The 22,583-nt window shown below is 31.7% G+C and overlaps 4 protein-coding genes across 8 annotated transcripts; all 4 read right to left on the reverse strand.

The window, feature by feature from the left end:
* Positions 1-1,813: 1,813 nt before the first annotated feature.
* Positions 1,814-5,971, reverse strand: LOC110425633 (DHHC-type zinc finger family protein). 3 transcript variants are annotated; one of them, XM_021440573.2, is made up of 7 exons: positions 5,151-5,971; positions 4,105-4,227; positions 3,925-4,026; positions 3,774-3,845; positions 2,649-2,747; positions 2,468-2,563; positions 1,814-2,352 (listed from the first exon to the last, which is right to left on the reverse strand). In XM_021440573.2, exons 1-7 carry the CDS (start codon positions 5,424-5,426, stop codon positions 2,260-2,262), a joined length of 861 nt encoding a protein of 286 aa, XP_021296248.1. In that variant the 5' UTR covers positions 5,427-5,971; the 3' UTR covers positions 1,814-2,259. The 3 variants fall into 3 exon arrangements, with proteins under 3 accessions (XP_021296248.1, XP_021296251.1, XP_021296250.1); XM_021440576.2 differs by having other exon boundaries at positions 4,135-4,227; positions 5,121-5,971; XM_021440575.2 differs by having other exon boundaries at positions 4,135-4,227; positions 5,151-5,959.
* On the reverse strand, positions 5,200-8,949 carry LOC110425631 (disease resistance protein RGA2-like). Of its 3 annotated transcripts, none has more exons than XM_089785078.1 (2): positions 6,219-8,949; positions 5,200-5,315 (listed from the first exon to the last, which is right to left on the reverse strand). In XM_089785078.1, exon 1 carries the CDS (start codon positions 8,896-8,898, stop codon positions 6,274-6,276), a length of 2,625 nt encoding a protein of 874 aa, XP_089641204.1. In that variant the 5' UTR covers positions 8,899-8,949; the 3' UTR covers positions 5,200-5,315; positions 6,219-6,273. The 3 variants fall into 3 exon arrangements, with proteins under 3 accessions (XP_089641204.1, XP_021296243.1, XP_021296242.1); XM_021440568.1 differs by lacking the exon at positions 5,200-5,315 and adding an exon at positions 6,006-6,102; XM_021440567.2 differs by lacking the exon at positions 5,200-5,315 and adding an exon at positions 6,006-6,144.
* A 7,410-nt stretch (positions 8,950-16,359) lies between these two features.
* On the reverse strand, positions 16,360-19,371 carry LOC110425521 (putative protein S-acyltransferase 15; the record flags this gene model as incomplete). The annotated part of the gene is made up of 4 exons (XM_089785120.1): positions 16,360-16,832; positions 16,948-17,044; positions 17,130-17,227; positions 19,213-19,371. Coding segments are annotated over 4 exons (447 nt in total), but the record flags the coding sequence as incomplete, so codon positions are not given.
* On the reverse strand, positions 19,237-20,778 carry LOC149526630 (putative disease resistance protein RGA3). Its single transcript, XM_089785040.1, has 2 exons — positions 20,070-20,778; positions 19,237-19,377 (listed from the first exon to the last, which is right to left on the reverse strand). Exons 1-2 carry the CDS (start codon positions 20,373-20,375, stop codon positions 19,372-19,374), a joined length of 312 nt encoding a protein of 103 aa, XP_089641166.1. The 5' UTR covers positions 20,376-20,778; the 3' UTR covers positions 19,237-19,371.
* Positions 20,779-22,583: the final 1,805 nt, after the last annotated feature.

A 22,583-nucleotide genomic window follows, 5' to 3' on the forward strand; every position in this document is an offset into this window, starting at 1 on the left:
TTTGAGGATGAACTGGATTCAACTAAAACTTCTCCATGCCAATCACGCAAAAGGATGATCATGGTTGACTAGTATAAAGTTGGATATACAGTACCAGGAAATTACTTGAGTGGACTAAAGCAAACATTTTGCAGACAGCAAGTGACTGCACAACCTATTGAATGTTAATGTATTGTTTACCAATAGTTGAAAGCAAAAGGTATCTTGAATTGGAATCTTGATGCAATCATATCCTTTCAAATATTTTCCAGGATGAATCTTCCTGAAAATGTCCTTCGCTTTCTTCAAGTCAAGTCTCCTATACCTGAATAATATGCATTCCACGTGTGAATCACCCTGATTTGTTAATAGCAAAGATTCTATTTACAACATCTGAATTCTGATCAATGCTCTCTAAGAACGGGGAAGAGTTACTAATGAAGGGTTAGCTTCATGTGGCCTGATTCAATAGTGAGTAAGTCTAATTAGCTAGGTTAGCATTTTTCTGATCACTCTTTTATGTTGGAGTCAAGATTTCACATTTGGAGGGGAAGACAATATTTATAAAATAGTTATACTAAAAGTTCAATCTTTGACAAAAATGTAAAAGAATTTAAATGAAAAAAATTTATGTAAAATTATATAAATAACTCTAATTACATGTTAAGTACAAAATAAAGATATTTTTTAACAACTATTGCATACTAAGATTAGATATTTTTAATTGAGTTTGACGCTCTTTTATAGAGTTGAAGACATTTATCACTCAATCAATACCAAAGCCTCGAATGATTTTTTCTTTCAATGCAAATAGTCAATGACTATTTAAGAAAATTATCTAACATTTTACTACAAGACTCATTGTTAATGAGTTTCGTAACAAAAAATGCATGCTGCAATAGGTTTTACTTTAGTCTCTAAATCTACTTAAATTAGTTATTAACTAATCGCTGTGAGAGTGTCTTAACAAAAAAATTATTGTAAAGACAAAATTTTAAATTTTTTTTAAAAAAGCAAGAATATATTGTGAAATTTTAAAAATTTTTAGAGTCTAAGGGTCCTATTAGCCTCCATTCCCTCTCCCACAAGGCATCGATCTTGCCAAAGCCGACAAACTAAATATTTTTTTTTCAATTTATAATATCTACATGATAATAAAAAAATATTAGAAAATGTTGATTATAAAAGTTTAATTAGAAATTTTACATCTCAAAAAGTTAGAAGAATAAAATTTAAATAATATTTTTTAAAATTTCAATATAAAAGACCTCATTTAAATATTTCACTTCTTTAAGTCTTAGACAGCATTGAATTGTCCCTGGATTTTGCAAATGCCCCAACCACAAATCTAGGAACTGTCCCAACCACATCTAAAACATTGAAAAAGGAGCTTAATGGCTAATGGAGTTATAACAAGTTATGTGTTGTCTAACTTATGCTATATGTGATAATTACTATTGCTCATTTCCATTATTAGATACATTGAGTCAAGTTGTTGGAGGTTAATTGAGCTTTTCTAACATAATTACTATTGCTCAAGTTGTTCCAGGTTAAGATCATTTATCTTTTCCAATTGGATTTGATCATCTTTCATCTTCCTTATCCCTAAGCATTAGGGTTGTTTCAACCCTACTGTATGCAACAGTCCTGATGGTGAACCACGTTAGATTTTGTGATTGGGACATAATTAATAATCATAACTCAATAAATCATCTCAAGGCAATTGGATTCAGGAAACCTTTTTGGGCAGAGACAATGTTGTGGACAATTACACCTCAACAGTTAAACTTGAGAACTTGAGGTTTATAAGATGAATAGAGGACTCTTTCACATATGTCCAAAAAGAATACTACTATCAATATTTGGAACAAGGGTAAAAGTGTTAATAAACTTGAATGTGAGGTTGAAGTCAAAACATTTACACATTTCATGTTAATTACACAAATTACTTGCACCTTGTAGCCTATATCAACTGCATACTGTATTATGTTACAATGTTTACTGTACAAAATTCCTTTATAAAGGGAGTAGAAAATAATTTCAAAAAAGGAACCAAAAAAACGAGCTAGTTTTATCAGGCTAGACAAAGCACGCATGTCACTGTGTGGATCTCTGGTTGGCCACTTCCCTCCTAGTTAGGCCAACAACTCCCTGAACATATCCTTTCTCCTCTTGAAACAATGTGATAATATGAACACAATGCAAAATCTTCACCGTGTGATAACAAGCATGGAATAACACTAATCCTGCAACGACCTGGGTGGATTTGGAAAATATCTATCAAGTATCACGTGAAGTAGGGAAGCTAACTCCATCTTTCAGATGACTAATTGATGCCGGCCATAACCATCTCAGCATGTTGGGACCCAATACCTGATTAAGAGGCAGATAAAATCACATACTAATAGCTTACAGGTACAATATATTATGAAGAAAATAAAGACGAAAGACACACACACAGCCAAGCAAGAGAAGGAGGGAGAAGTACCAGGGTAATATTTTTGTAAACGCTAAGATCAAATGGATGACGATAGCTCAGCCCAGATTTCTTAGCCAACCATGTAGCTCGTATTCCTTCATAATACTGGCAAAAGGATAATTTCAGGGAGATTTAAACAACTATGCAGGAGTAATCCAAGCCATGCATCCAACTGTAAAAATCAACCCACCTCTATGGTTGTCATATTGTGAGTTATTAGGTAGATATGCCAACCTAAGAGAGTCCCAAGTGTTGCAAATAATGCAACCATCATTGCTCCACAAGCAACCTACAAAACATACCACCCTCAGAATTTAGTAATAGCTGGATTGCAGAGACAGGGAAAAAAAATGTTTGGGGGGGGAGGAGCACAGGTTAGCAAGAAGCAGACATTAAAAGGAAAGATGAGTCTCTTCAGTCATATTGCAAAGGAGCCAGGACTTATTGACATAAAGTTTTATGACTTAAGCAGGTCAAACACTAAGTGAGGAGGCTCCTGGAATTCAATTTGGTAAATTGATGAAATAACAAACTCAGAAGCCACTATAGAAGCTGAAATTTTAATTTAAATCTAGTAGAGTTAAAACTCAAGTTTCAAGTTTTCTATCCAAAATGAAAGGAGGTAGTCCAAGAATAAATCAAATTTATATATTCTAGACTAGTGAAGAAGAGAATTTATATCACAGGACTCTCCAAGTAACCAGCAAGGATTAAATAAATCCGACTAAGAATGGGCATCTAGCTCTTTTTGGACATTCGACATGAGATTAGGGTTGTTCTCCTTCAATAGTAGGGAAGAAAAATTAAGGGTACCCTAAAAAGTACATGTCTTGTTTAATACTTTAACATGTCCCCTAATATGTAGAAAAGAAGTGTGCACAAACATTGGTCAAGTATAATAAAATGGATAAAGTTAAACAAAAAAAAAGAGGGTCAGACTGTATACATTTTGATTTAAGAGGACAAGGATTAAGAGGAAAACAACATATGATCAACATAGTTTAGAGAGACTTAACCAGAATACACCAAAAATCTAGAAACTAAAGGTAAAGAAGTGTAGCCAACTAGATTTTATATTTACTTTGGACTCTGACTCACCATCTAAAATTACACAATACACAGCAATTCTGTTAGCCAGAAACAGCTAATGTAGACATAGTTGTCGAGACCTAGCTTCTCTACAAGTTTAGAAACAGGGGACAGGCCATTAGCCAGAATTCTAGCTTAAATAATTCATTTGACCAAATATATTGCTGTAAAAACAATAAAATCACAAATGCAGCTAATCAACTACCTATTATAACTACCAACTTACATAAAAAATTTTGAGGGGAGTTCTTCCACTGTAATTCCAGTCCTTCTGACAGGCACAGCTTATTATGATTATCTAAGCATGACAGATTTTAAGTCAAAACTTGGTGCAACTTCGTAGCAATAATACAATACAAGAAACCAATGATACATACTGTGGAGTGGATGCTACCGATGGTTGCATAAAGTATAAGATTGAAGAAAGCTTTATAGTTACAATAACCAACACAATTATTTATCCACAGGCAATGATGGTCCTGCACCCAATTAGAGCATTAGAGTCTTAGAAACCATAAATTTGCAAATTTCATGGTTAAAGAAAAACTCTTACTCACATAAAAATTGCTAAAATAAATACAGCCTACCATCCTTAGTATGCATCTTCTGCAAACCCGGCAGTGATGAGCCCTGGGAGGCTTATAAGCAGCACATTTGTCACAATATTTTGATTGCACACCCTAAATCTTTCATCCATGAAGTAAAAATACATAATGAAGTTATACACTTTGCATGATGCATAACTGAAATCAAAATCACACGTCTAACTAACAGCTGGATTGACTACTCAATATCACACGTCTCATATCATTATTTGTGAAGAACCTTTATGAACCTCAATTCGGCCATTTGACATTGATTGCCTTAATGTCATAACAAGCTTCTGACAACTATAAAACCCGTATACATAAACTTTAGCATATTCTTAAATCATAAAAAATGCAATATTTAGAATATTGCAAATACCAAAGCTTAAGACTAGACAACAAATATTAACTTTTCATGTTGTGGCTACAACTGTATCATGTAAGACATCTGTAAAAGAATTTAAACCCAAGAAATGAGAAGTGCCAACACTGTTAAGCTCCTAAAGCCTTTGGAAATAGTTAGGCTCCATTTGGTTGATGTTTTTGCTCTTCGCTTTTTGTTTTTTCTATTTTCTATTCATTTTGCTTCTTCTTTTCTATTCATTTTTTGCAAAAAGAAGAAAAAAAAGAGCAAAAGAATCAATCAAATGGAGTCTTAAATTAGTCTTCATATCCAAAAGATCCCAATTGGAATAAAACACGTATGCTTGAAATTTTTACAATTGGAATAAAAGTAAAAGCTCCATTAATTACCCTATTTTATTGAACATATTTCGAGTTAAATTTGGAGATGGTAAATGACAGCATTCTACAAAAAGTAAACAGTTCCTAACCCTGTCCTACAAAATCCACCAGCATCTACCACTTAATACCCAACATTTCAATCCAATTCTCTAAAAGCTTTCTAATGAAAGTAAAAAACCCAAATCACATCATATATCAAAACACAAAAAATTCAACTTCCCTTGAAAATATTGATTTAATACATTTAGAAAAAAAGGAAAAACAAAACTTACATTTTTCTTGGGTTCTTCATCTGAGACAGAAGAACTATCTTCAACATCAGGGAGATAAGAAGAAGGAACATAACCTGGGTCAGTAAGAACGCCAGCAGAAAAAGAGAAGAGACATAGAGAAGCCAAGAAAGTGAAGATCATGGCATTTAATGATCCAGCTGAGCTCTGCAAACCAACCCAATCTTCAATGAAAATGAAAACTGTGATATAATAAACAAAACCCATCAAAAAAAACACAGCAAAGATTGGAATTGAGAGGAATTTTTGGTACTGCATTTTGGAGAACTATTGGGTTGAGAAGAAGAAGAGAGCTGGTAGACATGAAAGTTTGTTACTTTTTGGTCGTTGCTGGAAAATGAATTTCGTCCAAACTATCTTGGGCTCGTTATCAAGGGTTTGGGTTATAGTTTTTGGGCCGTTGATAACCTGACAGTCAAGTTGGAATTTTGTGAAATTTTTTATTTAAAAAGTTAATTATAAAAAAAAAGAAATTAAGAATCAAAATTAATGGATTGATGATATTATTACTTGTTAAACACATAAAGCATAGAAAACAGTTTAACCAAGATTTAATTTTTATTTAAATAAGCGTATATTAATTAAAAATTAGGACAAAATTTGCCCTTTTTAATAAACAGGGATTAAGTTGGTGCAAGAATATTATATATATATATATATTTAATCAATAATGCATTAATTTGTTCAGAAATGCAGAGATTGTGTTATATTGATATACTGTTTTATCTGCATTTTATGCCATTACAAGGAATTAATAATGTTAAAATTTTTTTTTTAAAAAAATAAGGAGTAAATAAAATGAAGAATTAATAATGTGAAGAACCAAAGAACAGACCTGTGAAATTAAGCAGCAAAATAAAAAGACCAAGGCTTTGCATTTTTGTGCGGCCCAGATTCTAGGAAATTGAATTGAATCTAACGGTGAGATGATGAGCTGAAAAAGGGGTAAAAGTGGAACAATGACCAGTCTTGCTTCCTGAAAATGCATCACTTATTCAACCAAATGACAAAATGAAGCATTAATAAGAGAGAGGATTGTAAGAAAATTACTTCAATTTTCATCAAATTAGGCAAAGCAGCAGACAACGTCCTTGGGTTCTCAATCTCAACCAATGAGAATATCTGGGACGTGAGAAATCTTAGCCCAATCGGCGCCGGTGTCCCTTTCGCATCTTTCACTCAAACGGGGACAATCACTGATTACGAGCAGCCGTAGATTGGTGAGTCGACTCATCCCTTCTGGCAATGACTGTAATTTGTGGCAGCTTCTAATTTGCAACTCTTGGAGGGAGGTGAGACTAGGTATCCAGTTAGGCAATGCCATCAAATTGGGACAAGTCAAAATTGTCAACTTTTGTAAAGAGGTGAGGGCATGCACTTCTGTCTGCAACGATGTCAACTCAGGACAACTGTCAATGTTTAGAGTATCAAGATTAGTGCAGCGGCAATTTTGTAAAAAATCCTTTAGCGCTGATTCTACATTCTCCATCTCATATAAAGTCAAAGACTTCAAATTGGAGAGAGGAAGAGTAGTCGATGATGATGTTGTTGCCGCTGATCTTATCTTCCCCTTGGTTCTCATCGTCGATGTCTGTTGCAATGGCCTTCCACTGGTTCTCCCCAAGCTCAACTTGTCATTGAGAGTTGGGAACAATGGGAAGGAGGTTAGCTTAGGACATTCCCGAATTTCTAACGTGGAAAGGCAAGGAAAGTGAGGCAGTAGCTCTGCAGTTGATGCTTCAGTTGATTCTTCATCATCCTCATCATCTTCCTTCCTCCTCCTCCACCATCCCTTGAGATTGGGACAATGACGAATCCGCAGAGATTCAAGGGATGGGAAGAACGTCGTTGTTGTCGACGTGTCTATTTCTATTTCTGACACGTGTTCTAAAGCACGCAAATTCCAAAGTCTCAGAAACTTTAGAGAGGGGAGATGATCCATAGAAGGTAGATTTCGGCATTTCTCACAAGCCAGTATTTGAATGTTGACTAAATTTGTGATGGAAGACAACCAATTCGAAAACTTGGCTCCGTTAAACCCCCATACCCCCAGCTCCTTGAGATTTGGTGATTGAAAAAATGTTCTTATTTTATTTGCCTTGAGTGAGACACTTGGAATCTTCCATGAAAAGTCTAATTTCTCACCAAATGACACATGACGTGTGTTTTTATTTAAATTTTCTACATTTAAATTTGTAAGAACAAAGCACTCAGTTCCAGCAACAGATTTGGCAAGATCATGCATCAAATCATGCATCTTGCAACTTACCATATTGCTAAGATTATCTTTTTCTGCCTCTTGAAAGAAAGATCTCCAAAGCAAATCCATGAAGTAATCATGACCAACATCCTCTAGAGATTGGCCTCTGTCTTGCGACTGAATAAATCCTTGAGCCATCCAAAGCTTTATCAAAGCATGCTTACTGATTCTATAATCCTTGGGAAATAAGGAACAATAAGCAAAGCATTGCTTCAAATGTGATGGAAGATGATCATAACTCAACCTTAAAATTGGCTCAATACCAGTTCCTTTTTGAGTTATATGTTCAAGCACACGTGACCACTTTGATTTGGTTATTTCAAGGCATAAAACGCTTCCTATGGACCTAATTGCTAAAGGAACCCCTGCACAGTATTTCACAATCTTTTCTCCAATTGTTTCTAACTCTAAGTCGAGAAAATTGGAAGTTTGGATTTGTTTTTCAAATGTCATTTGCTTAAATAAAGACAAAGATTGACTTTCTGATAGACCACCTAAAAAGTATGGTGAAATTGTGCCTGTAACTCTTCCAACCAATTCACTCCTTGTAGTTACAACAATCCTACTTCCTCTAGCTCCCCCCATTAACAGATTTTTCACCTTAGACCATTTCTGTGCATCCTCATTCCACACATCATCTAGGACTAGCAAATATTTCTTTCCATCAATTTCCTTTCGGAGGTCATTTTGCAGTATTTCCATTTGACAGTTTTGTTGAACTTTCTTTTGAGTTGCAACCTCAAGTACTTTTTCCACAACTGTTTGAACTTCAAACCTATCTGACACACAGACCCACAGTTTTAGCTCAAACTGTGCTCTGACTTTTTCATCAATAAACACCATTTGAGCTAATGTAGTTTTTCCTAAACCTCCAAACCCAACAATGGGGACAACTCTAATACTTTCTTCAGAATGGGTTTCCAAGAGCAATTCTATAATTGCACTTTTATCACCATCTCTTCCAATCACTTCCTCTAAGCGTACAAACGAATGCGTTTGCTCTCTTTCCCTACTTTGAATTTGTGACTCTACAAGACGCTCATTAAAGTGGAAGTTGATTCTATCAGCTGAAATTGCATCTAGTTTCTCTCTTAGAGCTTGAACTCTATGACCCATCTTGAGACGATAGGAGAGCTGGTTTGATTTCGAGAAGAAAATGCGTACCTTTTTTGACATTTCATTCCCCTTCATTATCTTTCGCCGTAAAACTTCAGTGGAAAAATCATCCAGCAAGTCGTCCACATCATAAACTGCATCTTTGAGCCGCCTGAGCCAGACCGTGACCTCTCGGTTGTTGCTGTTGTGTTGATCCTCTGCATCGAGAAGGACAGCTTTGATAATGGAAACAGTTCCTTCGAGCTTGGTGAGTTCAGCTTTTACATTACTGGCCAAGTTAAGCTCTCGGAGAGCTAAAGGTCCCAGACCTTCTAGGACTTTTCCAGCAATGTCAAACAAAACTCCTTCAGCCATTTCTTTTTTTGTCTGTTTGAAAGATAATTGTAAGAGTTTTTGAAAGAAGGAAAATCTCTTGACTTGTGAATCATGATCACGTACCATTGCCAATATATATAGATGGAGAAGAGGAAGTACATAGCCAACGATACTTTCCTTGATGACAAGGGAGATGGATCCATTCTTTCCTTAAGGTGGAGAAAATATGTTTCCTAAAGCCATAAGCTTGAAGAAGATACTAACTTATTAAGGTGGAGAAGAATATGCTTGCTAAAGCTAAAAGCATGAAGAAGATGCTAACTTATGAATGACAAAAGATCTCATTGGGAAAGCCAAGTAAGAAGAAACGAAGAGAGAGCGTTAAGATGGGAGGCAATCTACTACTTTCAGCTTAACTCAGGAAACCAACACAAAGGTTTTCTTTAGTTCCAGACTCAATCTTCACGGAGTAACAATCTGTCAAGGCTCAAGGGTTATGTGTTTCTTGGGCAGAGGCTTCTAGCCAGAGTGAGAATCTAACCAGTTTCAAGCCACCATTAAATTGATTTGCAATTAAAACTTTGAATTGTATTATATTTTTAGTGCAATTACTGTTAAGTGGAAAATCAAACTTTGGTGGGTTCATTGGAAGGTTCTGGTTTACATGAAAACAAGAATAAATCACAAGCAAAGTCGACACATGTTGATCTATTGATTTATTCTAATTAATGACCATATTATCAAAAAGAATTTTCAAATTCTCATTACTTAGTACTACCATAATTAATTAGATCACATGATTTGAATTAATTTTTCCCTCTTCTTTAACTATATTTCTTGCTTAATATTCAAGACTTGAATTTAAAAAGGATTATTCTAAATAATTATAGAAAGCATATCTCTTTATTGCATGGTCATTACTTACAAATTTATTGAATATATATATATATATAATAGGATCTTAAATACTTCGAATACTAGAGGATTAACTTATAGAATTTAGTAGTATAATGTTTTTGTATTGCATTCTCATCAATCAATATAACTGCAACTTCGACCTCCCTTATATTAACTAGGCTTTTATGAATTTTCAACTCTTTCATCCTATAAAAAACTCATTTCATCTTGTTTTCTTTATTTATCTTTTTTTAAAATATTTTAAAATTATCTCATAGTCCACAAAGATTGCAACAATCTAAACTGAGACATGCAATACATAAAATACAATACAAATAAAAATTGATACATATTGTTATATATTACTTATTTCATTGATTATTGGAAGAATTTTTCGATTCATTTATTTTAAATCAAAGTTGTTGATCAATTTTAATTTTTTTTAATACTATCTTTATGTACCGTCTATTGTTTGCTTCCATTTAATTTTAATAGAGATTAAGAAAAATACATTGACTTTAATATATTTAACATTGAAAATTTTAATTTTAAAAATATTGTGCTTTAATGCTTTTTTATTCCAATTTTTTTTAAAAAATTAACAACATGAAAATTAAATTGTTAGTGGACAGAAGGAAAGATAACGATGGATGAAGCAGTAATAAATTATAAGATGTTGTTGATGGTGGAACAGTTGATCTTGAATTTATATTCAGTGGGAACAAATTACTATATATAATATTATATATACAAAAGATATAAATATAAATTAATTCAAGTGCTATAAAAAAATTTTTATGTAAAGATAATACATTACATATGTTCTCTACAAGCTTTTATATACTTTAGAATCTCTGCAAAAAAACTTTTAATTATCAATACTGTAGAATATATATACATATTTCTCTATAATATAAGCAAACAATGATTCATTCAATAAAATCCCTTCAAAATTGATAATATGTTTTAAAAAAATATTCTTTGATTATTTCTCAACATATGCAAAATTATTCCATTAGTATAAAAAATTTCAAACAGTAAATAATTAAAAACTTGCAAATGATTAAAATATATCTAAAAATAATTATTCACTTAAATATCTTCCAATTCTGAAAGAAGAAAGTGATGCAATCTTCATAATATAATCAAATGAATATTAGGAGGTTATTGGGGCAATATATATGGTTACTATCTTTATTCCATTTTCTTTATCCAATTTTTCGGAAGTAAAGTCCCAAAATCATGTTTTTATTTTATCATTAAATACTAAATATTTTTTAGTTTTTTATTTTTATTTTTTTGAACATTAAAAGCATAGACATTAAACATCAATATTATCAAAATTTTAAGATTTTAATATATAAAAATACATTGAAATGGAAACTTTTTCATAATCTAATGTCTCAACAGTTAACTAGGAGAGGTCTCAATTTGGAATCTTAAAAAGACAAGTTGAGATTTAGAGCATGAATTGAAAGGGGACTCCACCCTCATTTGGCTTTCACATATGTCCAGAAAGACTACTATTTCACAAGGGTAAAAGTGGAATAAACTTGACTATGTGATTGAAGTTGAAACATTTACAAATGTTTGTTACACAGATTACATTCAAATTGAAGCCTATATCAACTGCCCATTGTATTAAGTCACAATTTAATTAATGTACAAAATTCCTTTAAAAATAATTTTTTTTTTTTTTTAAAAAAGGAACTAAGCAAGCAGTTGATGAAATAACAAACTCAGAAGCCACTATAGAAACTGAAATTTCAATTTAAATCCAGTATAGTTAAAACTCAAGTTTCAAGTTTGCTATAGAAAATGAAAGAAGGTAGTCAAAGAATAAATCAAATTTATATCTTCTAGACTTTAGCAAAGAAGAGAATTTGTAACGCAAGGCTCTCAAAATAATCACCTGGATCAAACAAATCCAACTAAGATTGGCCGTCTAGTTCTTTTTCGACGTTAGACATCAGATTGTCTAAGGCTTGCATCAGATTAGGGTTGTTCCAAGTCTGTTAGGTTGGGTTTGTTCTGTTTGGGTCCGATTGTGGTCTCTTCTGGGGATCTCCCTTAATCAACCAGTTCTCCCTTGTTATCTTAATGCAGCCATGCTGATAACTTCTTTGCTGCCATTGTTGTGCTTAATGTTACCTTCAAGGTAAATTTCGTAAATATTTCAAGTCATGAAATTTTAACATAGATTTTTTTTTCAAAAAAATTATATCATATTTCACAAAAATTATAATAAGTTAGATCGGATTTGTAATACATATAGTATGATACGAATAAAAATTGATATATATTGTTATGTATTGAATAGAATATAAAGAAGGTTTTTGTGAAACGAGATTGTTAATAGTAGGAAATCTACAAACTATTGTAATTATAGGGATTGTGGAGGTATGAGTGTGATTGATTTACATTTCAAAATTAAAATCTTATTAAATAAATGCACCTGGTGGTATGGGAATGAGCACAACAATTTTTGGAGTTATTGTGGAGAAGTATAAATTAATAAACGTTTATATACCTTAAAAGAACTTGCCCCTAGTGGATTTAATATATGTAAATTTATTATTTATTATTTTCTTGTTTTAGGACAAATTATAGTAGATTAATTATATTTGAAATTTGACTAAAATATATAAAAGAATGATAATATATAATCCTTAATTGATATACTTATACCAAATTAAGAAAAATAAACTCTTCTATGAAGAGTAAAGATTTTTGTTTTATCAACTCCCTTCCTCATGTTCTATCTTTTTTTTTTTTTTTACAAATAAGATATAACCACCCTATTTCATCCAAAATTAATTTCAACTTATTTTATTGATTTTTTAATTTAAAAAACGAAAAACATACTAAATTTTTAACTCTTGCATCCTATAAAAATCTCTTTCCATCTTTTGTTTAAAAGTTATATTAGATTTCATTTTCTAAATGCTTAACATTCTTTCTTTTTCTAAATTTTAAAATTAATTTTCAAGATGAAAAAAGTATATTAAGATTTAACTAAAAATCTTAAATTCGAATCCGTCTCCCTTAATTTATATAAAAATCTTTCTAACATTAAATAAATTAAATCTACTATTTTGTGAAGCAAAATGTCTCTCTTTCTCTTCAATTAGTTTTGGCATTTCTGGAAGAATGTTTTTTTAGTGACATACATCAAATTATGAGGAAAAGTGGTATATATGCTATAAATGTTTTGGTAGTCACACTCCAGGATCTTCATACCTTATTTAAACTTCACAGCTCCATTATTTGTATTCCATCAGAATCAACAATACTATATCATGTTTCAATAGGAAGAAAATTGAAATTTGTATGTAAATAACAAAGATTGCAACAAGTTAAATTAAGATACACAATACGTATAGCACACGATACATATCATTGTAATCTTTATTCAAAATACATATAAAAAACTATTCATTTAAATATTTTCAAGTTTTGAAAGAAGAAAGTATTTCAATATCCTTTCGTTTCTTCCAAGTTTCTTTCGTAAAATTATTTATCATTATTCTTTTCATTATATTGGTTCGGGTTCTTTATTACTCTCGTTATGTTTTATAATATTTCTTTCATGGGAAAGCACCAGGGAAGGACGTGAGGTAAGATAGGAATTTTTCACTTGTTAATATCTTTCACATTTTGTTGTTCTGTAATTTTCTAAGATCCTATTTTAATAAACAAATTAACTATAAAAGTTTATTTATATATTATTATACATTATTATTTTGTAAAGTAAGTTACTTTTTATTATAATTATACTTTTATTCTTTCCAATATTTATAATGATGTGATATATATTTTACTTTTTGTCAACTTTAATAGGGAAACAATATAAATGAGCTAAAATTTTTAATTATTTTTATAATATAATCAAATGAATATTAGGATGTTATCGGGACAACATACATGGTTTATAATTTTACATGCAAATATATATATGGTTACTACTTTTATTCTGTTTTCATTATCCAAATTTTTGGAAGTAAAGTCCCAAAGTTATGTTTTTTTCTTATTATTGAATACCCAATACTTTTATTTTTTATTTTTATGTCATATTCATATTTTTCTTTTTTAACTTTAAACATCAATATTATCAAATTTTTGAAATTTCAATATAAAAAAATACATAGGAATGAAAACTTCTTTCTTAATTTATGTCTCAAGTAAATAAAATAAATTAAAAAGACAAAGAATTGGTGTCCAAGAGAGAATTTGAAGAAACCAGTATATTTAGCAACACATAGGAAATTTTTAGCAAAATTGGATACCAATTCTATAAACTCACTTCCGGACACTTGACAATTTTTGTAAATCCACTCATAAAGTATTAAAATTTCATTGTTAATTTATAGGATAATTTTATAAGTTTATTCAATATAATTATCCATTTGTAAAATTGAGATCAGGTTATGATTTAACATTAAGAATTTATTAATTATTAGCAATCTCCCAATTTAGATATTTGAATTCTGTCCCTAACTTTTCTTCTTTTTTTTTTTTGGTTATGAAATATGATCGAACCTTAAAATTTGATTTACTTGAGTAGTCCATGTTAGTCATCTCAATTAATTAATGTTGATTTCCTTTAATTAGAAATTGAAGTAACCAAATTAATTCAAAACTAGTACCAGAAATGTTTCACGTGTTGATAAGCAGAACTCATGTAGACGTAATAAATATCCACTGGGTTTCCCTTATATCACCCAACAAGAGAGCAAGTTGCACCAATTAATGGCGGCGGCTAGCAAACGTGAGAAGCAAGCACTATCCCTGCTTTGAGGATGAACTGGATTCAACTAAAACTTCTCCATGCAAATCACGCAAAAGGATGATCATGGTAGGCTAGAATAAAGTTGGATATATATATATATATATATATATAGTACTAGGAAGTTATTTTAGTGGACTAGAGCAAACATTTTGCAGACAGAAAGTGACTGCACGACCTATTGTCTTATTGTAATCTTTACTAATACATAGTTGAAAGCAAAAGGTATCTGCAATTGCAATCTTGATGCAATCATATTCTTCCAAGGTTTTTCCAGGATGAATCTTCCTGAAAATGTCCTTAGCTTACCTCAAGTCAAGCCTCCTATACCTACGTAATATGCATTCCACGTGTGAATCACCATGATTTGTTAATAGGAAAGATTCTAGCTAGAACATCTGAATTCTTAATGCTCTCTAAGAATAGGGAAGAGTTACTGATGAAGGGTTAGCTTCATCTGGTCTGATTCAATAGTGGGTAGCCTAATTAGCTAGGTTTGTATTTTACTGATGACCGTTTATTGGCAATAGTGGCAGAGTTAAGATTTCGCATTTAAATATCTATAAAACGATCAATGTTTGAACGATTGACAAAAACATAAAGTAATTTAGATGAAAAAAATTAATATGAAAATTACACAAATAGCTTCAATTACATGTTAAGTAAAAAATAAAGATACTTCCTAACAATTATTGTATACTAAGACTCGACCGTTTTTCATAGAGTTGAAAACATCTACTACTAAATCAATGTCAAAATCTCAAATAATTTCCTTTTCAATGAAAATGATTAACGAATTTTTAAGCAAATCATCCAACATTCTACTATAAGACTTATTCTTAATGAGTTTTATAACAGAAAATGTACCCTTTGATGTTGCTTGAGAAATAATTCTACTGCAATAGATTTTACTTTAATCGTTAAATCTACTAAAATTAATTATTAACTAATTGCTACGCGGGCATCTTATCAGATAAAACGATTGTTGTAATGACAAAACTATAAAATTCTAAAACTGTTGGAGACTGGAGGCCCTTAGTAGACCCTATTCCCTCGGCCACTGGGCATCGATCTCGCATATGCCCCAGCCACTATCATAGGAAACATTGAATAAGGAGCTAAAATGCTACTGGAGTCATAACAAGTTGTGTTGTCTGGCTTACGCCATATGTGATAATTACTATTGCTCTTTGATTTCCATAATTAGATACATTGAGTCACGTTGTTGGAGTTTAATTGAGCTTTTCTAACATAATTACTATTGCTCAAGTTGTTCCAGGTTAAGATCATTTATCTTTTCCAATTGGATTTGATCATCTTTCATCTTCCTTATCCCTAAGCATTAGAGTTGTTTCAACCTTCCTATATGCCAGTCCAGATGGTGAACCATGTTGGATTTTGTGAGTGGGACATAATTAATAATCATATCTCAATAAATTATCTCAAAGCAATTGGATTCAAGAAACCACTTGGGGTAGATGTCACAGGATCATTACTCTCTCCCCCATAAACGCGTTTACCAGAATACGCAGCACAACCTTCCGACAGCATTCCCGTTGCGATTGACCACCTTGCCTACCTCAATCCGTTGAAGTCGCTCAGCCTGGCCCACAAGAGTCATTACCTTCTCCCCAGCAAACGCGCTTATGGGAGTGTGCAACACACCCGCTTATAAAGAACTCAAGACTTTCCGTTCCTGTCCGATGTAGGATAAATGCACTTTCCTCGTGACATAGAGACACTATTGTAGACATTTACACCTCAACAGTTAACTCGAGAGGTCTCAATTTCGAATCTTGAAAAGAGAACTTTTGAGATTTATAAGATGATAGAGGACTCTTCCACACGTGTGATTGAAGTCAAAACATTTACACATTTGATTTTTATTACACAAATTACTTTTCACCTCGTAGCCTATATCAATTGCCTACTGTATTATGTTACAAAATCCCTTTATAAAGGGCAGTAGAAAATAATTTCAAAAAAGGAACTAAAAGAACAAGCTAGTATTATCAGGCTAGGCAAAGCATACATGTCACTGTGTGGATCTATGGTTGACCACTTCTCTCCTAGTTAGGCCAACAACTCACTGAACCTATCCTTTCTCCTCTTGAAACAATGACATAAAATGAACACAATGCAAAATCTTCACCGTGTAATAGCGAGCAAGGACCTAGGTGGATTTGGCAAATATCTATCAACTATCACGTGAAGCAGGGAAGCTTACTCCATCGTTGAGATGACTAGTTGATGCCGGCCATAACCATCTCAGCATGTTGGGACCCAATACCTAATTAAGAGGCAGATAAAATCACATACTAATAGCTTACAGGTACAATATATTATGAAGAAAATAAAGACGAAAGACACACACACAGCCAAGACAGAGAATGAGGGAGAAGTACCACGGTAATATTTTTGCAAACACTAAGATCAAACGGATGACGATAGCTCAGCCCAGATTTCTTAGCCAACCATGTAGCTCGTATTCCTTCATAATACGGGCAAAAGGATAATTTCAGGGAGATTTAGACAACTATGCAGGAGTAATCCAAGCCATGCATCCAACTGTAAAAATCAAGCCACCTCTATGGTTGTCATATTGTGAGTTATTAGGTAGACATGCCAACCTAAGAGAGTCCCAAGTGTTGCAAATAATGCAAGCATCATTGCTCCACAAGCAACCTACGACACATACCAACCTCAGAATTTATTAGAGAGAGAGGGAGACTAGTGTCATAAAGTTTCATGACTTAAGCATGTCAAACACTAAGCAAGCAGACTCCTGGAATTCAATTTGGTAAATTGATGAAATAACCAACTCAGAAGCCACTATAGAAGCTGAAATTTCAATTTAAATCTAGTATAGTTAAAACTCAAGTTTCTACTTTGCTATAGAAAATGATTGAAGGTAGTCAAAGAATAAATCAAATCTATATATTCTAGACTTTAGCAAAGAAGAGAATTTATAACACAGGGCTCTCAAAATAACCACCTGGATCAAATAAATCCAACTAAGAATGGCCGTCTAGTTCTTCTTGGTCATGAGACATCAGATAGTCTAAGACTTGCATCAGATTAGGGTTGTTCCAAGTCTTCAATATTAGGGATAAGAAAAATCAAGGGTAACCTAAAAAGTTCATGTCTCACTTAATACTTTGATTGTACACCCTAAATCATTCATCCATGAAGTCAGAATACATAATGAAGCTATACCCTTTGCATAAAGCATAACTGAAATCAAAACAACAAATCCCCTTACTACACAAAACATCTGGCCCTTCTCTTATTAACTTCCATAAACCCTGAAAAAAAAAAGAAAAGAAAAGGAAAGGAATCAGTGAGCATGATCTCACTAAACATTGAGATGAAAAGGACTCCATGACATGGACATGGTAGCAGTATACTCGCATAACTTTGACCATGCTGTTTCGGTATGAAACTGGCTAACTCCAAAATGAATGTCTTTCCCAACAATGATGGCTTAACAGATCAAACATAGAAGTTTAGCTGCATATCCAAACAGCTCCTGAAACAACTAAGTACATCTTGGTGGACCAAGACTGCCCATACAAATTGGTAAATTTTGAATTCAATGAAACAGCAGGTTATAATTATATAGACTGGTAGTTCTTACCTCAATTGTCATTCTACTCTCTTATTCCCATGTTTTGTAAATCTACTACATGATTACTTTCACTTCATAAGCTCTAGGGTTAAACCATGTATCTAAAACCAAATTTCTTCACTCATGGAATAAACTTTCTTCACCAAAGGCAATCTCCATAATTTCCCCTCTAACTACCCGCTGGATTGACTACTCAATATCACACGTCTCATATTATCATTATTTGTCAAGAACCTTTATGAACCTCAATTCAGTCATTCTACATTGATTGCTTTAATGCCATATCAAGCTTCTGACAAGTATAAAACTTGTATAAACAATAAAACTTGTATAAACAATAAAACTTGTATAAACAATCTTTAGCATATTCTTATATTGTAAAAAATGCAATATTTAGAATATTGCACATACCAAAACTTAAGACTAGACAACAAGTATTGACTTGTCAGGTTGTGGCTATCAACAGTATTATATAAGATATCTGTAAAACAATTTAAACCCAAGAAACTGTAAGTGCCAACGTGTTAAGCTCCAAAAAGCTATCGGAAATACTTAGATTCTGTTTGGTTGATGGTTTTGCTTTTTGCTATTTGTTTTGCTATTTTCTATCTTTTGCTTGTTCTTTTCTATTCATTTTTTGCAAAAAGAAGAAAACAGAGCAAAAGCCTCAATCAAATGGAGTCTTAAATTAGTCTTTCATGTCCAAAAGATCCAAATAGGAATAAAACACATGTTTCAAATTTTTACAATTGGAATAAAAGTAAAAGCTCCATTAATTACCTTATTTTATTGAACATATCTCGAGTTAAATTTGGAGATGGTAAATGATAGTGTTCTCCAGAAAAGAAACAGTTCCTAACCCTGTCCTCCTAAATCCAACTGCATCAACCACATAATACATAACATTTCAGTCCAATTCTCTAAAGGCTTTCCAATGAATGTAGAAAACCCAAATCAAATCATATCTCAAATACACAAAAAAATTCAACTTTCCTTGAAAATATTGATCAAATACATTTAGAATAATAAAAAAAAAACTTACCTTTTTCTTGGGTTCTTCATCTGAGACATAAGAACTATCTTCATCATCAGGGAGATAAGAAGAAGGAACATCGCCTGGGTCAGTAAGAACGCCAACAAAAAAGGAGAAGAGACCGAGTGAAGCCAAGAAAGTGAATATCGTGGCATTTAAAGACCCAGCTCAGTTCTGCAAACCAATCCAATCTTCAGTGAAAATGAAAACAGAGATACAATAAACAAAACCCATCAAGAAAAATTATAGACCTGTGAAATTAAGCATCACAATAAAAAATCAAAGGCTTTGCATTTTTCTCTGGCCCATATTCCAGGAGATGATGAGTTGAAAAAGAGACAAACGTCATCTAAGACTAGCAAATATTTCTTTCCATCAATTTTATCTCGGAGGTGATTTTGTAGTGTTTCTATTTGCCAGTTTAGTTGATCTTTTTTTTTGAGTTGCAGCTTCAAGTATTTTTTCCACAACTGTTTTAACTTCAAACCTATCTGACACATTTTTAGCTCAAAATGTGCTCTGACTTTCTCATCATTAAACAGTATTTGAGCTAATGTAGTTTTTCCTAATCCTCCAATCCCAACAATGGGGACAACTCTAATACTTTCTTCAGGTTTGGTTTCTAAGAGCAAATCTATAATTGCTCTTTTATCATCATCTCTTCCAATAACTTCCTCTGATCGTACAAAGGAATAAGTTTGCTCTCTTTCCCTACTTTGAATCTGTGACTCCACAAGGCGCTCATTAAACTGGAACTTGATTCTATCAGCCGAAATTGCATCTAGTCTCTCTCTTAGAGCTTTAACTCTATGACCCATCTTGAGAAGATATGAGAGCTGGTTTGATTTCGAGAAGAAAATACGTACCTTTTTTGACATTTCATTTCCCTTCATTGCCTGTCGCCCCAAAACTTCGGTGGAGAAATCATCCAGCAAGTCGTCCACATCATAAACTGCATCTTTCAGCTGCTTGAGCCAGACTGTGACCTCTCGTTTGTTGCTGTTGTGCTGCTCCTCTGCATCGAGAAGGACAGCTTTGATAATGGAAATAGTTCCTTCAAGCTTGGTGAGTTCAGCTTTTGCATTACTGGCCAAGCTAAGCTCTCGGAGAGCTAAAGGTCCCAGACCTTCCAGGACTTTTCCAGCAATGTCAAACAAAACTCCTTCAGCCATTTCTTTTTTTGTCCGTTTGAAAGATAATTGTAAGAGTTTTTGAAAGAAGGAAAATCTCTTGACTAGTGAATCATGATCACGTACCACTGCAGGACGGTCACTAAATTGGAATTTGATTGTACGTAGTCCATGTGACTCTACAGGACGGTCACTAACTTGGAATTTGATTCTTTCCTTAAGATGGAGAAGAATATGTTTCCTAAACCCAAAAGCATGAAGAAGATGCTAACTTATTAAGGTGGAGAAGAATATGATTCCTAAAGCTAAAAGCTTAAAGAAGTTACAAACTTATGAATGACAAAAGATGTCACTGGGAAAGCCAAGTAAGAAGAAAAGAAGAGAGAGCGTTAAGCGGGGAGCCAATCTACCACTTTCAGCTCAACTGAAGAAACCGACGGACAGGTTACCTTTAGGGTCCGTTTGGTATAATGTAATGTAAAACATATTATTTATAATGTGGCTTATTAAATTACATTACAGTATTTGTTTTATAACAGATCATTGCAATGTAAGATTGTAATACAATCACATTACAGTCAATGGATGTAATGTGATTACAGTCCAAAACTAATACAATCACATTACATTGTACTCTGTAATGTTCTTAAAGATAATTTTACTTTTCAATTTTATTACCTTATTAAAAATATTTTATAATATTATAATTAAAATAAAAATATTATAGTAAAATATATAATATAAAAATAAAAATAAAATATAAAAAATTAACATTTATATAATATAGGTAAAAAAAATTAAAATTTAAAAGTATATAATATAAAAATATATTAAAGAAATGAAATAAAAAATATAAAAATTAAATAATAAATAAAAATAAAAATATATGACATTAAAAATATATTTAAAAATGATATTATATAAAAATTAATAATATAAATATAAATATATTAAAAATAAAATATAAAATATTATAATAATAAATAAAATAAAATATATGACATTAAAAATATATTTAAGAAATGATATTATATAAAAATTAATAATAAAAATATAAATATATTAAAATAAAATATATAAAATTATAATAATAAATAAAAATAAAATATATGATATTAAAATATATTAAAATATGATATTATATAAAAATTAATAATATAATATAAATATATTAAAAATAAATATAAAATATTATAATAATAAATAAAATAAAAATATATGACATTAAAAATATATTTAAGAAATGATATTATATAAAATTAATAATATAAATATAAATATATTAAAATAAAATATAAAATATTATAATAATAAATAAAAATAAAAATATATGATATTAAAAATATATTTAAGAAATGATATTATATAAAAATTAATAATAAAAAATAAATATATTAAACTTATATTTTAATAATTAAGGATAATTTTGACAATTAACATTACATTCCCACTAAAGTACTTGTAAACCAAACACTGCAATGTTATCTTCCCTGCATTTTAATCATTATTTTGCTTACATACCAAACACTGTAATGTTATTTTCTCTGTAATCACATTGCTTGCAATCACATTGCATTGTAATGTATCAAATACCACCTTAGTTCCACGCAGCCAGACTTGTGGTCCAATGTCTGGCCTGCTGGTTGATTTAACCCAATCCTCATGGAGAAACAATCTGTTAAGGCTCAAGGTTTATGTGTTTCTTGGGCTGTGGCTTCTAGCCACAGTTTGAATATTTTTGGATTTTGGGCTTCAGGGGTAGGTCTTCCTCAGCCCAGGTGAGATACATAGCCTTGAGGAAGCTTAGGTCTAGTTTGGCACGAGAACTTTAAATAATGAATCTAACCAGTTTCGAACCACCATTAAATTGATTTGCAGTTAAAACTTTGAATTGTATTATATTTTTACTGCAATTACTGTTAAGTGGCAAATAAAACTTTGTTGGGTTCATCGAAACACTCTGGTTTAGATGAAAACAAGAACAAATTACAAGCAAAGTCGACAACTTGTTAGTCTTTTGATTTATTCTAATTACTGACTATATTATCAAAAACTTTTTTAATATTATCATTGCCTAGTACTACCATAATTAAGTGGATTACATGATTTGAAGTAAATTGTTTCCATTTCTTTTCCTCATTCTGTGCCTTGCTAGAAAATTTAAAACTTGAACTTAATTAAGATTCTAAATGATTACACAGAAAGCATATCTCATATTATTACATGATCATTGCCGACAAATTAAAAATG

The sequence above is a fragment of the Theobroma umbraticum genome, unplaced genomic scaffold (genome assembly GCF_002168275.2).
Source record: "Theobroma umbraticum cultivar Fairchild unplaced genomic scaffold, ASM216827v3 scaffold_81.0, whole genome shotgun sequence".
Taxonomy (NCBI): domain Eukaryota; kingdom Viridiplantae; phylum Streptophyta; class Magnoliopsida; order Malvales; family Malvaceae; genus Theobroma; species Theobroma umbraticum.

Excerpts from the sequence above, each read along its gene's own strand:
- LOC149526630 (XM_089785040.1), bottom strand. The coding sequence starts at position 20,375 with ATGGCTGAAGGAGTTTTGTTTGACATTGCTGGAAAAGTCCTGGAAGGT.
- LOC110425633 (XM_021440573.2), bottom strand. The coding sequence starts at position 5,426 with ATGCAGTACCAAAAATTCCTCTCAATTCCAATCTTTGCTGTGTTTTTT. Across the intron at positions 4,027-4,104 it reads TTTATTTTAGCAATTTTTAT|GACCATCATTGCCTGTGGAT; the intron begins GTGAGTAAGAGT and ends AATTGGGTGCAG. Across the intron at positions 2,353-2,467 it reads TTTACAAAAATATTACCCTG|GTATTGGGTCCCAACATGCT; the intron begins GTACTTCTCCCT and ends CCTCTTAATCAG.
- LOC110425631 (XM_089785078.1), bottom strand. The coding sequence starts at position 8,898 with ATGGCTGAAGGAGTTTTGTTTGACATTGCTGGAAAAGTCCTAGAAGGT.